A 15009-nucleotide genomic window follows, 5' to 3' on the forward strand; every position below is an offset into this window, starting at 1 on the left:
GTCAAAAAAAAAAAGAAGAGTTACGTCATTCCTATATTAAAAAAAAAAAAAAACATGATGTTATATATAGAGGGTTAGTTAGTGTTGATCCATGCGGTTAACTAACTACCATTTTGTTAGTATTTAATGAATCGTTTAACAAATATTGTAATACTAGATTTTAACCCGCGGTACACCGCAGACATATAATTTCTATTATAATTCATATTTTATGTTGTATCTATTTGTTAAATATTGAATGTTTTGTAAATAGAATAATAACTAAATTTTCTAGTTGTTGTGCAGCTAAATATTTATATTATTCTTTAACCCGCAATACACTTCATGACCATTTGTTGGTTATATTTAGTTTGTTTTGTTTAGTGTTTGAGATTCTATTTTGATTTTTAATTATTATAACAAAAAATAAGGGATCTAAATACATAATCAGTAATTATACACTATGATTAAGTCACATTTTTCCTAATGATTTAAGTATTTTATACAATCTTAGTTAAATCAACTTGATTTTATGTCAAATATTCTAATATTAGTAGTGTTGATAAATAATTAAATAAGGATTTAACCCGTGTTAACACAAGTTTAATAATATTTTATTAATTTCAACATGTTCTCTTTATAACTCATCTACTATATAACCACATTATATAGTATTCTAGAATTTTTTAGTTTTACATATTCATAATAATTAAAATTTTTATTAAATTTATATATGTTAATTATAATATTAAAATAATTGTTAATCGAAGTTTTTCTTACGTTAATAATCAAAGGCCACATATTTTGGAAAACAAAATGAGAATCAAATTGTTTTTTTCTTTGTTTACGAAGTATTCAGATATAGAATATCTTCAAAACACAACATAATGTTTGGTTAAATATATGATAGTTTCTATTTCCATAGTGATTGCTGTTATTTTTTTTAATTGAAATGAAATGTAAAATATTTAGGAAACAAAATCTGGAGTAATGTTAGTTTTGAAAAAATTTTAGGGGTTAATGTTGTCAATAACTTTTTAAATAAACAAAACTAAAAGGGCAAAACACAAAATGTACTTCAAAAATGTTAATATGGATACACATTTTTTTTTTGGTAAGGGGACGGGCGGCCAAAGCCTCCCGTGTTTTATTAAAGAATTAGAAAACTACAATCGTACTCTTCTAGAGCGTGAGTGCCCAAGAAGATCTTCTCGAAATACAGACTCAACTACATCAGGAACAGACTCAAAAGTATGAAAACCTAATGGTAACGAAAACGCATAGTTAGCTAACTCATCCGCCAGGCAGTTAGCTTCCCTATACACATGTAAAACACGGACTATCCAATCCCTTAAGAGAAAGCCAGGACACAACCGTACCAGAAAAGACAGCGGATGATACTCACGTATCCCTATCTTCAAGAAACTCACCACCATCTCCGAGTCAATCTCCAACTCCACTCGACTCACTTGCTGATCCCAAGCTAAACACAACCCATAGTAGGCATCCCATAACTCAGCCAAAGGAGCATAGCATCGCCCAATGTTAAGCGCAAAACCACCCCTCCATTCTCCTGACTCATTTATCAAAACTCCACCTGCCGTCGCGAGACCCGGGTTACCATGAGAGGCACCATCAATATTCACTTTCAACCACCCCGGTTCTGGCACCACCCAAGCTATCATCCGTTCTACCCGCTCTACCGGTTGTCTTCCCTCCAGAGAGGACCAATGTACTGTAGCCACTTCCTGCGCAAGGTCCTTCAGAAACCTTACTCGATCCCGACACTTACCTTGTTCTCCAAAAACGTTACCACACCTCCATTTCCAACCCCACCAAGAAGTCATGGCAAACAAAGTAGACCATGGACAGGCTTCCACTTGTCAACCTACACTCAAATTGTCAAACAGCCATTCAAACAATGTATGAGTAAAAAAAGCACAGTCCGCTTATTAAGTGGACCCAACCGCAACCATACACCGACATAGCGGGACAATCCCGCATAACATGGAGAATAGACTCCACTCCACCCTTACAAACCGTACAAATGTTAGAATCACACAAATGCCTATGGTATCTTTCAGCATTCACCATAAGAGCCTGGTTCCCCACGAGCCACTGAAAAGTACGAACCCTCTAAGGCACCTGAACTCCCCATATTCGACCATAGAAAGCGGCCATATTTGGCCTAGGAGCATCATTACGTGTTAATAAGTGATAGGCAGACCAGGCAGTAAACTTCCCATCCGAAGTGAACCCCCAGGACAGACAATCCTTCGCACCCGTAAACCTGTCCAAAACTACTGACAACAGCTCAAGCTTCTTCTCTTCTGGAATATGAATCGCAATACGGGAAATATCCCAACCAACTCCATCAATCCATAAGTCTTTCGCCAATAACTCTGCATCCCCAAATAAATTGTTATCAGTACAACTCTCCTTTAAAGCCTCATTCGATAACCATTTAGCAGTCCAAAATTTTATAGTTCTTCCATTGCCAATAACCCAACTTTGTCCGGGAACAATAACCTCCCGTAGCCCTGTCCCAATGCTCCTCCAGGTTGAAGACCAGTTGCTTTTAACTCCAGTCCATGTCGTATCATGAATTTGACCGACTTTATATTTACTCCTTACCACACGAGCCCAAAGCTTATCCTTGTCATTGATCAATCGCCATCCTACCTTAGCTATGAGTTCTCTGTTCATATCCTTTGCTGCTCGAATGCCCAAACCTCCTTCACACTTAGGTAAACAAACCTTATCTCATGCCACCAAATGCTGTCTACGTTTCTCCGGTGTGCTCCCCCATAAGAAGGAACGAGATACTTTATCCAAACAAGCCAGTGCAGCAACATAATAGTAGATATGGTATGGACAGGAATGGAACACAATACCGCCTTGGTCAAAGTTAACCTCCCCGCGAAACTCATAACCTGACTTTTCCATCCCGACAATCTTGATGAGACTCTCTCCAGAACACTTTGAAATGTCTCTTTATTGATCCGTTTATGCAAAACAGGCATCCCCAGATACTTCCCCAAATCTCTGGTAGACTTAATCCCGCTCTCCTCTGTGATCAACTTCTCCAAATCTCTAGAGATATTATCAGAAAAAAACATTTTTGACTTCTCTAGACTAACTTTCTGACCCGAGACTATGCAAAACTTCTCCAGTACCCCTCTGATCACTCTGATTTGTGCCACTGATGCTTCCGCAAATAGGATGAGATCATCCGCAAAACAGATATGAGACAATTGTGGTCCCCCTCGCGATAAACTTATTGGTTTCCATTTCTTGTCAACAACCGCCAGATCGATCATATGACAGAGTCTCTCCATGCATAAAACAAACAAATATGGGGATAGAGGATCCCCTTGTCGCAATTCTCTTTGTGGTTTAAACTGATCCGTCTTCTCACCATTCCATAACAAACACATGGATGGACAAGAAACACACTGCAATATCCAATTCACCCAAACCTCTGAAAATCCAGCTGCTCGCAAGGTATCCTCCAGGAAATCCCATCGAATTCTGTCATAAGCTTTCTCAAAGTCGAGCTTTAATAGCATTTACTCCTTTCTACCTTTATTCCTCGTCATGGAGTGCGATCCTCCTATGCCACAACAATATTCACTACAAGAAAAATATAATATTGCAACATAAATTTTGCAATAGTCATGTTTGTTTCAATTTTGTAACATATTTTGCAATTTTTTTGCAATGATAGATATACATCACAATATTATTGTAAAGTTATTGCAAATTTACGATAAAAAAACAATCGTTGCAAATTTTTGTGATCATTTAGCAACATGTGAAAAACTGCTGCAAATTAGCAAGAAAAATTCAAAGATTGCGAAATATAGTTATTTTGCTAGAAATTTACGAGACTAATATAGTAACAAATGGGACACCTCTTAATTCTTATTTGCAAAAGTTTTGTATATATATTTTGCAATACTTACTTTTCAGTTTTCATCATACCAAATAAAGTTTAGTGTATATATTTTGCAAACTTAACAGAAAAAAATATTGAAATTAAAGTAGAACTAAGAAGTATACCTTTGTTTTTAATGTGGTTTTCGCCTTTTCGGGTCATATGAGTAAAAACTAGAATCAAATTTTGTTTTAATTCAGGTTTAGATTCAAAAATAAAATAATAAAATACAAAGAAAAAATATATTTTAAAATATAATATATTATAATAATTATCAGTGGCGAGACTAAGATTATTTTATTATTTACAAATCAGTTACATACGTATAGTGTTTGCTAAACATTAAACATTTATTATTAATTAACTAGATGAAAACTTGTCCGGATTTAAAGTTTTATAAATTAAATTTAACAAAAATATATTAAAATTTGTTGTATATTACTTATCTATTTTATAATATACTAATTTATATCCACTTACATGTTACTTATCTATTTTATAATATACTAATTTATATCCACTTACATATCTTATATGTATGTTATTATTAAAAGTGTTTTTTTTACACCTAAATATACTCTATGTTACAAATAATTTTATATCCCCACCTAAAAATGTCTATATAAAAAAATATATTTTAAAGTATAATATACTATAATAATTATCAGTGGCGAGACTAAGATTATTTTATTATTTACAAATCAGTTACATACGTATAGTGTTTGCTAAACATTAAACATTTATTATTAATTAATATCACTTGCAATTGGCACATGTAACTGACTTCTCTGTACCGTTCCTTTATTTTCTCATTTGCCATTTCCTCTAGATAAAATTTATCACAAATATTTCGGGACTTATAGTATCACACGACTAGATACCCTAATATGTCAATTAGACTTTCCTCTTTGTATATATAATTCAAAAATCTCAAAGGTAATTAAGAAAGACCGAAAGAATCTCAGGTCTTTCCAAAGTCTCAGCAAAAAAAAAAAAAAAAAAAAAACGGAGATACATTTTCACTGAAGCATATGATCCATTTCAGCTCTAACAATAAAGATGCCTTGGAATGATCCAAGATTTTCTATAGTCACTAATAGTGTTACCAAATTTATATAAGTTTTTTTTTTATCATTCCAACAAAGGTGAATGTTTGATTTAGTGTTTTGTTGTTTTAATTTGTTTGAGTTTATTTTAGTATTAACTCTATTTTTTTTTTCAGATGAATCATTAACCATGGATTTGTTAAAGCAGATCTTACAAAAATTTCTGAAATCAAAGATGGAATACGGAGCTTAAAGGATTGGAGAAGCTACTATCTCTTTTTTTTGAAACCCTTTCTCCAAAAAACAAATTGTTATCTCTTTTAAAATCAGCTAGTATAAGTTTTAGTGATTTTGTTTGGCATTTTTTTTTTATCCTTTGATGAGTATTCTAATATTAATTCATTTTTGGATGTTTCTCTTTGTAGATCTAATACATTTTCTTTTCTATTCAATCGTGGAATTTCTATTATAATAGATTTTAACTAAAACTTTTCATTTTGATTAATTATTATAATTTAGTAACAATATATGGGCCAAATAGAGTAAAATTATGGTGACGAATAGATATATCGATTCATAATAATCTCAACTATATATAATATTATAATAATAGAAAATATTAGTTGTAAGAGTATTTACAACAAATTATGCATGTCACCGTATAAAACCTTTGTAATAAATGTATCTTGCAATATAAATACAGCAAATTTTCAACGGTATTTGTTATATGTTTTGTGTAGCAATGATTTACAACAATTTAATGTTGTAATTATACGACAAATCTGCTACAAAAATATTGTTGCACTAATACGACCACAAATTGATTCATTGCAAATATTACGATGTCTATGCCACAAATTATAATTTGCAACGCTTAATCAGCAACTATGTAAATTGGTTGCACCCTCATTGCAATTCAATATTTGCAACTATATATGGGCATGCAGCAACAATTTTCAATATTGCAATATCACTATTTTGTTGTAGTGATTATATGTGCTCACACGTCCAAGGATAAAGCTAGCTTTAGCCGGCCCTATAAGCTTTGACATCAGAATCTTGAGCTGCTCGACTATCGTCTGAATAATGGTTTTAAACAAAACATTATATAGACTAATACGTCTAAACTGATTTATCCGATCCGGTTTAGCAACTTTAGCAATCAACACTAGCAGAGCATCATTCGTTGTTGGAGGAAGATACCCTGTGTCAAAAAATTCCAGCACAAATCTCACCACTTAATCTCCTACAGTGTCCCATCATTGCTGATAAAAGAGTGGTTCGTAACCATCTGGTCTAGGCGCTTTAAAGCTTCTCATGCTACGAACTGCTTTCTCAATATCCTCGGTTGTAAAACTCTTACTCAACCATAGACCATCAGCTTGAGTAAGCCTCGAGAAGCTATCTCCTGATAAACTTGGCACGACTGCATCGACATCATTCATTGAGTATAGTCTCGTGTAAAACTCAATCGCTAGCTTCTCCAGTGTCGCTGAATCCAAAATCCACCTTCCTGCATCATCCTTCAAACTTTCAATACGGTTCCTTCGCCACCTTATTATTGTTGAAGTGTGAAAGAATCTCGAATTCCTATCTCCCAGGCTTATCCATTTCTCTCTCGACTTCTGGAACCAAAGCAGCTCCTCTTGTTCCAGCACCACATCAAGTTCTTTGATCAAATCCTCCTCCTTTGCCAGTAAAGCATCCGTCTACCTGAACTTTAACAAATCCTGAACCACTTTAATCTCTCCCACTAGCTTCTCTTTACGCCTCTGCACAACCTCAAAAACCTCCTCATTCCATTTCTGTAATACAGAGCGCAACTGTAGAAGAGCCTCTGGAGTTTTCAAACCGCCATTCCACGAAGTCTCCACCAAGTCTTTAAAGCTAGACTGCGTTAGCCATGCCGCCTCAAAACAAAATGGTTGACGCTGAGGATCCATTCTCACTTCAGGAGAAAGTTGCACATATAGAGGTGCATGATCAAAAGCTAAAAACGGAAGATATTTTACCATAGACTCTTGCCATTGCAACCGAGTCTGAGCACAACACAACACTAGATCCAGCCGCTTAGCAATAAAGTTTGTTTCTACCCATCCCCGTCTCCATGTGAACCGGTTGCCTTGAAACCCCATATCCACTAAGGACAGATCATTGATCCACTCCCCAAACGCCAAGGAATCAGCGGATAACCGACCATTACCACCCGTTATCTCATCCAGCCTCACTATTGTATTAAAGTCTCCTCCAATCATAAGCGGACCAGAAATCCCAGTGACAACCTCTTTCAATTTCGCCCAGAGACCACTTCTGCGACTAACAGTTGGCGCCGCATAGACCATAATCATATTGAAAACCTCCACACCATTAACAATCCTCAGTTGAATAAACTGTTCCGAAGACTCAACCGCCTCCACTTCACCAATATCGAATTTCCATAACAGCCACAAACCTCCACTTTGACCCTTTGCATCAACTCAAAACGAGTTCTCGAACCCTAGTCCCCTACAGATCCGATCTGCTCGACTCCCTCCTGCGTGGGTTTCGAACAAAGCCAATAGATTCGTGGGAAAAGGGCTTCAGAATATACCTGATTGATCTCCGGAAAGTGGGTTTATTCTCCCCCCCCCCCCCCCGGCAATTCCATAACAAATAATTCATACTGAATTTCCTTATGACAACTAGAACCACTGGGGAAAGCCGTTATGCAGCCCAAATCACCGTCTCCTCCACCGACGGTTCACTCCTCATTGTTATTTCCATCGTGTTCAAATCCGACCCCAAGTCGGGACATGACCGTCCCCCTGGCTCCACATTCCCAGGTAACTGGCCCTCCTCCGATCTGCCGGAACAACCCCCGTTCTTATTGAATCCATCAGCACGACCAAGAGTCTCCTTCTCCACCCGAAGACGTTTACCATTCACAGACATCTCAATGTCTTCCCGTACTGGACCAAAGATCAGACCCCTCGTGGGCCGAGGGTTTGAATTCTTTTTATGTCGTGGCCCTTTAACCCCACTACTTTGCTTAGGCCCAATTCTACGACTATGGGCCTCAAACTTTTCAGAGCCTTTATTCTCCTGTAAACCCACGCCTTTTAAATTAAAATTAACTTGAGGACCACGCTTTCCTTTCTCGTCTTGATTCTAAACACCTTCGTTTTCCTTATTCTCCACCGAAGGAGTTAATGTCAACACGATATCCTCGGCTGGTGAATCCCTAAGTAAACTACCAAATCTGTTTGATAAAGGAATGTTTCCTACGTCAGTATTCCACAATGGTTCCCGAATATTCTGTCCTCCATTAATGCTAGCCGTTGGTGCCCGACCCACCGTCTCATTCCGCCGATTTGCTTTTCTGACCATCGTAAAGCCATCATCTGACGAAGTTACCGCCTCCGTACTACTCACCACCGCCGGACCATTCACCACCGGAGCCGACACTTTGTCCATTACCAACTTCGGACAAGTATGAACCATATGTCCGTAAAGTCCACAACCCGAACAAATATTTGAGAGGCCTTCATAGGACACAAAGTATTTGGATCCATTAATCATGATCATCCCTTTGAGAGGCTTCTGCAGATTAACTTCCACACATATCCTTGCAAAACGAGCCCTCTCAAAGTTAAAAGTAGTAAGATCCACCCTAATTGGCTTGCTCAATCCTCGTGCAATCCTTATTAGAATCGACTTATGATAAAAGCTCACCGGGATGTTCGATAGCCTAATCCACACTGGTGTGGTAACAATCTCATCCCACGCCGGATCGAACTCCGGTGACCATGCTTGCACCAAGAAATAACTCCCAAATACTTTCCATGGTCCACCAGTTAAAGCCGCCATGTATTCGTCCTCGGTCTCGAACCACATCATGAAGAACTGTTGCAGTAAATCAAGCACGTGCATGGCTCCGAGAGGTTTCCACAACTCCCGCAACTTCCTACTCAAAAAAGATATAGAGACGTGCCTCCCTAATACCTTAACAATCATACATTTCTTCCATATGACGTGCATCACTTCCAACACTTCCTGTCCAATTGTAACTACCGGTTCCCCATCATCCCCATCAGGAAACTCTAACTGAACCCTATCCTCCACAAACACATCATCCAAGATCTCCTCCGGAACAAACATGTCCCCCGCGTTACTCCCAATCACTTTTTGCACCCACAAGCGAGATCCATCCGGAGGATCCTCAGGCGGACGATCCCTTCCCCCCACGTCCAACATCATTGCATCTTGTTCAGTCGGACCAGGAACCCTAGAGTCGCCTTGCGCAGCCATTCAATAAATAAATTCCTTCACATAAATTCTCCTTGTTTTACCTTTTTTTAATATAGATACACATTGTTAAAAAGACTTAGCTAAGTTGAAAAGCCAAACCTAAAAATAGTTTGTGTTTAGAACATTTAGTGTTTTCGGTGATTGAGATAAAGTAATTCTAGACACTCAACGAATATTTTTTAAATGAAATTCTAAATCAAGATCCGTAGGCAGGAACGAAGCAAACAAAAAATTACCACGACCACCTTACAATGATATAATTCACACAAATGGTGAAATGATCCAAAATTAATTATATTACGAAAAATCTTTATGTCGATTTTTTGTTGACAGTATAAAGTATAAACTATGTATGGAGAGTTTACTATCTTTATTATATAAAAAAGATTAAATAGCAAAATTGCGAAACCTTTCAAGAATGTTAGATTATCTTCCAAAAGTACGCTAACCTAATTTTTTTATATTTTAAAGGTAGAGATAAGAATGTATACACATATATTTATAAATTATATGTGAATGAAAAAAAAAAAAATATATATATATATATATATTCTAAAATGTGAAATTATTAGATTGTAGATTGTAATAATTCGACGCAGGCATGCATGAACGTGAGACAGAGAGGGAGAAACATATCAAAGTCCATTTATATACATGTTTCTGTTTGGTGCTAACAGTACATCTTCATAATTTCAAAAAAAATTTTATTATGTGTTGAGATGTCCTTTTCTCTTTCCTTTTTTAAATATAGCACAGTTGGTCTTTGTTAAGAGTACTTTGTTAATTATCTTTTCCATACGATTAAAAATTTTATTTTAATATTTTGTTATGTTGCGTGTTTTTTTGCCATTTCTCTAATACCTTTTTTTTTTTTTGGTTTTACCTTTTTGCTTTGAAACAGACCAAGGTTAAGCGCTTTGCTTAACAAGTTTAGATCGAGTTTATTATAATTTCTTATATTTTTGTTTATTATATCAACTAATATGGACTATGGTTATATATTTATTTCTATTATGGAGATCGAAGGTTAATGAAATGATCATGGGGTAAATTATGTTTTATTCACTTTGTCTACAACCTAAAAAATATACACACAACCGAAGATCAGTTAAAACTACCATATTCAATAATGATCGAAATCTTATAATAAAATAGAATAAAATTGTGAAAGAGTTAAATATTTTTTTTACTACCATATATTCAAATAGTAAATACTTTTTTGTTTTTACTAATAAAATTGTGAAAGCAAATTGTTTCGTCTAGTTCCCCTATTATTTATGTCTAGTTTATACGTAAAGAAGGCCAAACTCAGTAATTACTTCTACACTATATGAAAAAGTTTTAAATAGTCGTCGCCTTACTTCTACAAAATATTATTACAAATAGTATGGTATCAAGGTAATAATATTAAAATGTAACAAGATAATTGGAACTATATCTCCTACCATCTCGGCAAATCGGAATATTCGAGACCAGCAGCACCGTGCACGGAGGAGCATGTGACAGATTTTATACAGACAGCAAGTCATCAGTTCAATTTTGTTTCATATGATGTCCCCAAAGGGCAAAGGGACCATATCATTTAAACCTAACTACAAAATTTGTATGAGTAAAGGAAGAGTTCCTATTTGTGTGTCCTTTTTTTTCTTTTGTGCAACACTTAAATGACATGAGTTAACATATATAACAAGTAACAAGTGATCCACCCGTTAATTAAAGTAGATATGATCTAGACATAAACTTATTAGATTAGCGAAAAACAATGTCTCTTGTAACAGATGCACTACAAAAAACGAGTGTTCAAGAAAGCGGTCTAGGCGGCCGCCTAGGTGCCGTCTAGGCGCTAGGCGGCCGCCTAGGTGCCGTCTAGGCGCTAGGCGCTTAGCAGATGCCTAGATGACCGCCTAACCCGCTTAAAATTACATACATTTTATTTAATATTTATTTTTGATTTTTAAATTACATATAATTAAATTATTATGTTTTATATCTATATACGTAATTATAAACATTTATATGTTGTTAATATAACTTAAATAAATGTATTTTTCTTACTGTTGTTTATAATTTATAAATTTTTTATTTTTATAACATATATTTTAATATAATTATATATATATATAATGTTTTATGTTGTAAACGCCTAAACCGCCTAAAAACCGTCTAGGCCCCGACTAAGCGTTCTAGACGCTAGGCGTTGGGTCACCGCCTAGATACCGCTTAGCGCTTTCTGCAAAAAACTAGTCGTATTGTATCACTTAATTAGTATTATTTTAAATTACTTTTTAATAATTGTTATAAAAATTATATTTGGACATCAGTTACAATAATCGATATTGTTATTGATTTGTATGACATCATTTCATTATAACTGATGCAAATCTAGATCATTTACATCACTTACTAAATTTTGATACAAATATATAAATTTACCTCACTTAATAAATGACGTATTTATTAATTTATATTAACATCACTTAAAAATGATTCTAATTTCATTTTAAACAATGTTAGTAAAATTATAAAATAAAACTTTTTTGCTTGGATTTAAATTTTAAATTTTGGGTAAAGTTATTAATTTTAATAACTATCGATATATACTAATTTTTTATTCATTAATGATATATATATATATATATATATATATTTATCTTTAAAAAAATTCAATACATAAACAAATTAGTAATAAATAAATTTTAAAAATTTAATTGGAGAACAAAAAGCGAATTAGAAAAAAAGATAATTATACTATTCTTTAATTAATTAAAATTAAAACCTAAATGGATGCCAACCAAAAAAAAAAACCAACCTGTAATGTAGCATGTATCCCACATCGGCTCTACCAAAACAATCTACTCCAAATTGCTTCTATATATATTATCTTCCCTTATTCATACGTTTTTAGTGGGCACAAAACAAATATGATATAAAGATAAATAATTAAAAAATTTACTATAGAAAGAAATGGTTTCAGAATATTTATTTTAACATCAACTTTTCTAAATGATATAAATCTTTTACATTAGTTTTGAAAATTGATGCAAATATTTTATATCAATTTAATAAGAATGATGTAAGACTTACAACATTTTTTGTAAGTGATGTAAATAAACATCGCTTCCACTAATTGAAGTAAATATTTTTTCAACCGATGCAAATTATTTACATCAACAAAATGTAAATCATTTATTTGAGTGATGCAAATTATTTTAACATCATTTAAAAATGATACAAATATATAAAATAAGTGATATAAAATTAAATTTTTTTTGTAGTGATGAATGAAAATGTAAATGATTCAAAATAAACTACTATATCTTTTTTTTGTAATCATAAATTCATAGTATATTTGTTATAATCATAACTAGGTTTTACCCCGTGGTACACCACAGGTCTATAATTTTTTTTGATATAAAATGTAGTTGATTATGCATGAGTTCATTACTTAATTAATAGTATGTGAGAGAAGCACATATTATAATGTTATGTTAGTAATATTAAAATATGGCACTAATATTAACTTGATTAATATAATTTATAATGAGCACATCTTCACATATTCATATTTTGATTCTCAATTGATATTATTGGATTGATAGTGTACATTTAAAGCTAATACAATCTTATCAAATATGTAAATGTTTATTAAACGCAAATTAGATCTTTCCTAAGATGTTTATTAATTTGAATTAGTTGATATATTTTAGGGATGTGATTAAGAGGATGTGATTACAGAATTTGTTCTATTAATTATTTTTGTCAAACTCGGCCCTAAAAATTTGACATTGCAAATTAGATATTTCCTAAGTTTATAAGATGCAAATTAGATATTTCCTAAGTTACAATGAGCATTGATTGGTTGCTATATTATAGGTATGTAATTAATAACAAATCGTCCCAAAATATTCACTATATTAAATAGGATCCAAATAATTGAATCGGTTATAATTTTACTTAAAACCCGACCCGAAGTAGACAAAAAGTGATGACACAAAAATGTACTTCAAATTAAATCAAATAAAATATATATCCGTTTATAAAAATTCAAATCACTTAATATGATAAAAAAAAACTAAATATTCTATTAACTTTATTTTTTAAATAGTAATTAAAAAATTAAATATAAAATTAAATAAAAGTGAAAGGAGAATTATATTTTAATCTAACATATTGATTTAAATTAGGTAGATATATTTTAGGAAATTAATATTAGCATAGAAGAAAATGATTATGTTTGATTGCAAGGATTGTAGAGAATTTAGTTAGGACTTGTTTAAATACAAAGATTAATAGAGAATGACACAAAAATGTACTTAAAAAATGTTAAGATAGATATTGAAAGTTTAATACAGAGGTCAACTAGTCGATAAGTGTACTTTTCAATGAAATTTTTTTTTCATTCATTAGGGTAGTTATATTATTCGATTAACAGAACATGAGAGGAGACCAACATCACATGGTGCATTAATTGTCTAACTATTATTTTTCAATCAAGATTCGGCTAAAGCATACTCCTCGACCTAATGGATTTTTAGAAATCAAATTTTCAGTACATATAATCATGGCACTAGCTATATAAACAATATCAAATGCTTTTTGGCCAGGTAACAACATTAATGTTCGTTCACATGGTAAAATGATTTGAACAGATCACAGCGCCAATGTAATTCTTATAATCACCACTTAAGATTTTTAACGTACATGACTTTGAATTATCTTGCATGTGCATGGATTACATATATTTTATATATGATAAAAGGGTAATTTTTCTAGCTATCATCCAAATTGTATTTTTTCGATGATAGCTAGAAAAGTCAAAACTTACTGAATCTAAAGGGGAAAACTTATAATATAGAAACAAAAAGAAAAGGATGCCAAAAACAACATGAAAGAAAACAAAAAGCTACATTTATTTTTGCGAATACAAACGCCAATATATATCAAAGGAAACAAAAAATGTACCAAGTTATGCCAAAATGGATTCATTAGTACGTTTGATAAAATAAAATAATAAACACTATATACTCGAAATAAAAAATAATATAGAAGTAGACTATTGTTTCGTCTTTTTCGATTTAAAGGCTTATGATGATCACCTATACTTATGTTACTACAATCTAATTAATGTATGTTATCGTGAGTTGGTGACTATGCTTTGATTGTGATGCTAAGAGCCACAAGTTAGTGACCTTCAAATCTGTTCACATTTAATTTATGATAACTACTACTTAACCAACCTAAACATAATTTCCCCACATTTTAATTATTTCTAACGATGATTAGACGTAGCATTGTTGTTTCAATACTGGCATTGAATCATATTTTGGTTTTAAACAGAAAACTTTATCACTTAAATATTATGTTTCTGTGCCCAACGAATTTTTTTTTTAAAAAAAATCCATTGTTCCGTTACAGAACGGACCAAACGTTGTCATTCGAACAATATATATCACTAAATTATAAAAATGCAGAATTATCTAAATATTCATTTGACTAGTAAAATGGTGTCACATATTACAAAAAAAAAAAATAATAAAAAAAAAAAATTAAAAAAAAAAATAAGAGGAACAAATGCAATTTTGATACACATTTTGGGTCCCTCGCGGGCCTATAATATGCTGTGTATAACATGAATCAGAGTATGGGCTCCCTAAGGCCCAATATCATTGGAAGAGCAAATATAAAACGCTAGAAGGAGGGGTCGAACCTCCGACCTTGTGGTTAACAGCCACACGCTCTAACCAACTGAGCTATTCCAGC

General features: G+C 33.1%; 1 protein-coding gene and 1 non-coding gene across 2 annotated transcripts; both read right to left on the reverse strand.

Moving 5' to 3' along the window:
* Nucleotides 1-5918: 5918 nt before the first annotated feature.
* LOC147937174 (uncharacterized) lies at nt 5919-9249 on the reverse strand. The gene is made up of 5 exons (XM_087468698.1): nt 8140-9249; nt 7684-8043; nt 6676-7427; nt 6251-6516; nt 5919-6166 (listed from the first exon to the last, which is right to left on the reverse strand). The coding sequence occupies exons 1-5, from the start codon at nt 9247-9249 to the stop codon at nt 5919-5921; spliced, it is 2736 nt and encodes a 911-aa protein (XP_087324824.1).
* A 5686-nt stretch (nt 9250-14935) lies between these two features.
* TRNAN-GUU (transfer RNA asparagine (anticodon GUU)) lies at nt 14936-15009 on the reverse strand. Its single transcript has one exon. It is a non-coding gene; the product is annotated as a tRNA-Asn (tRNA).

This window comes from Camelina sativa, chromosome 10 (assembly GCF_030686135.1).
Source record: "Camelina sativa cultivar CO46 ecotype springtype chromosome 10, ASM3068613v1".
Classification (NCBI taxonomy): Eukaryota; Viridiplantae; Streptophyta; class Magnoliopsida; order Brassicales; family Brassicaceae; genus Camelina; species Camelina sativa.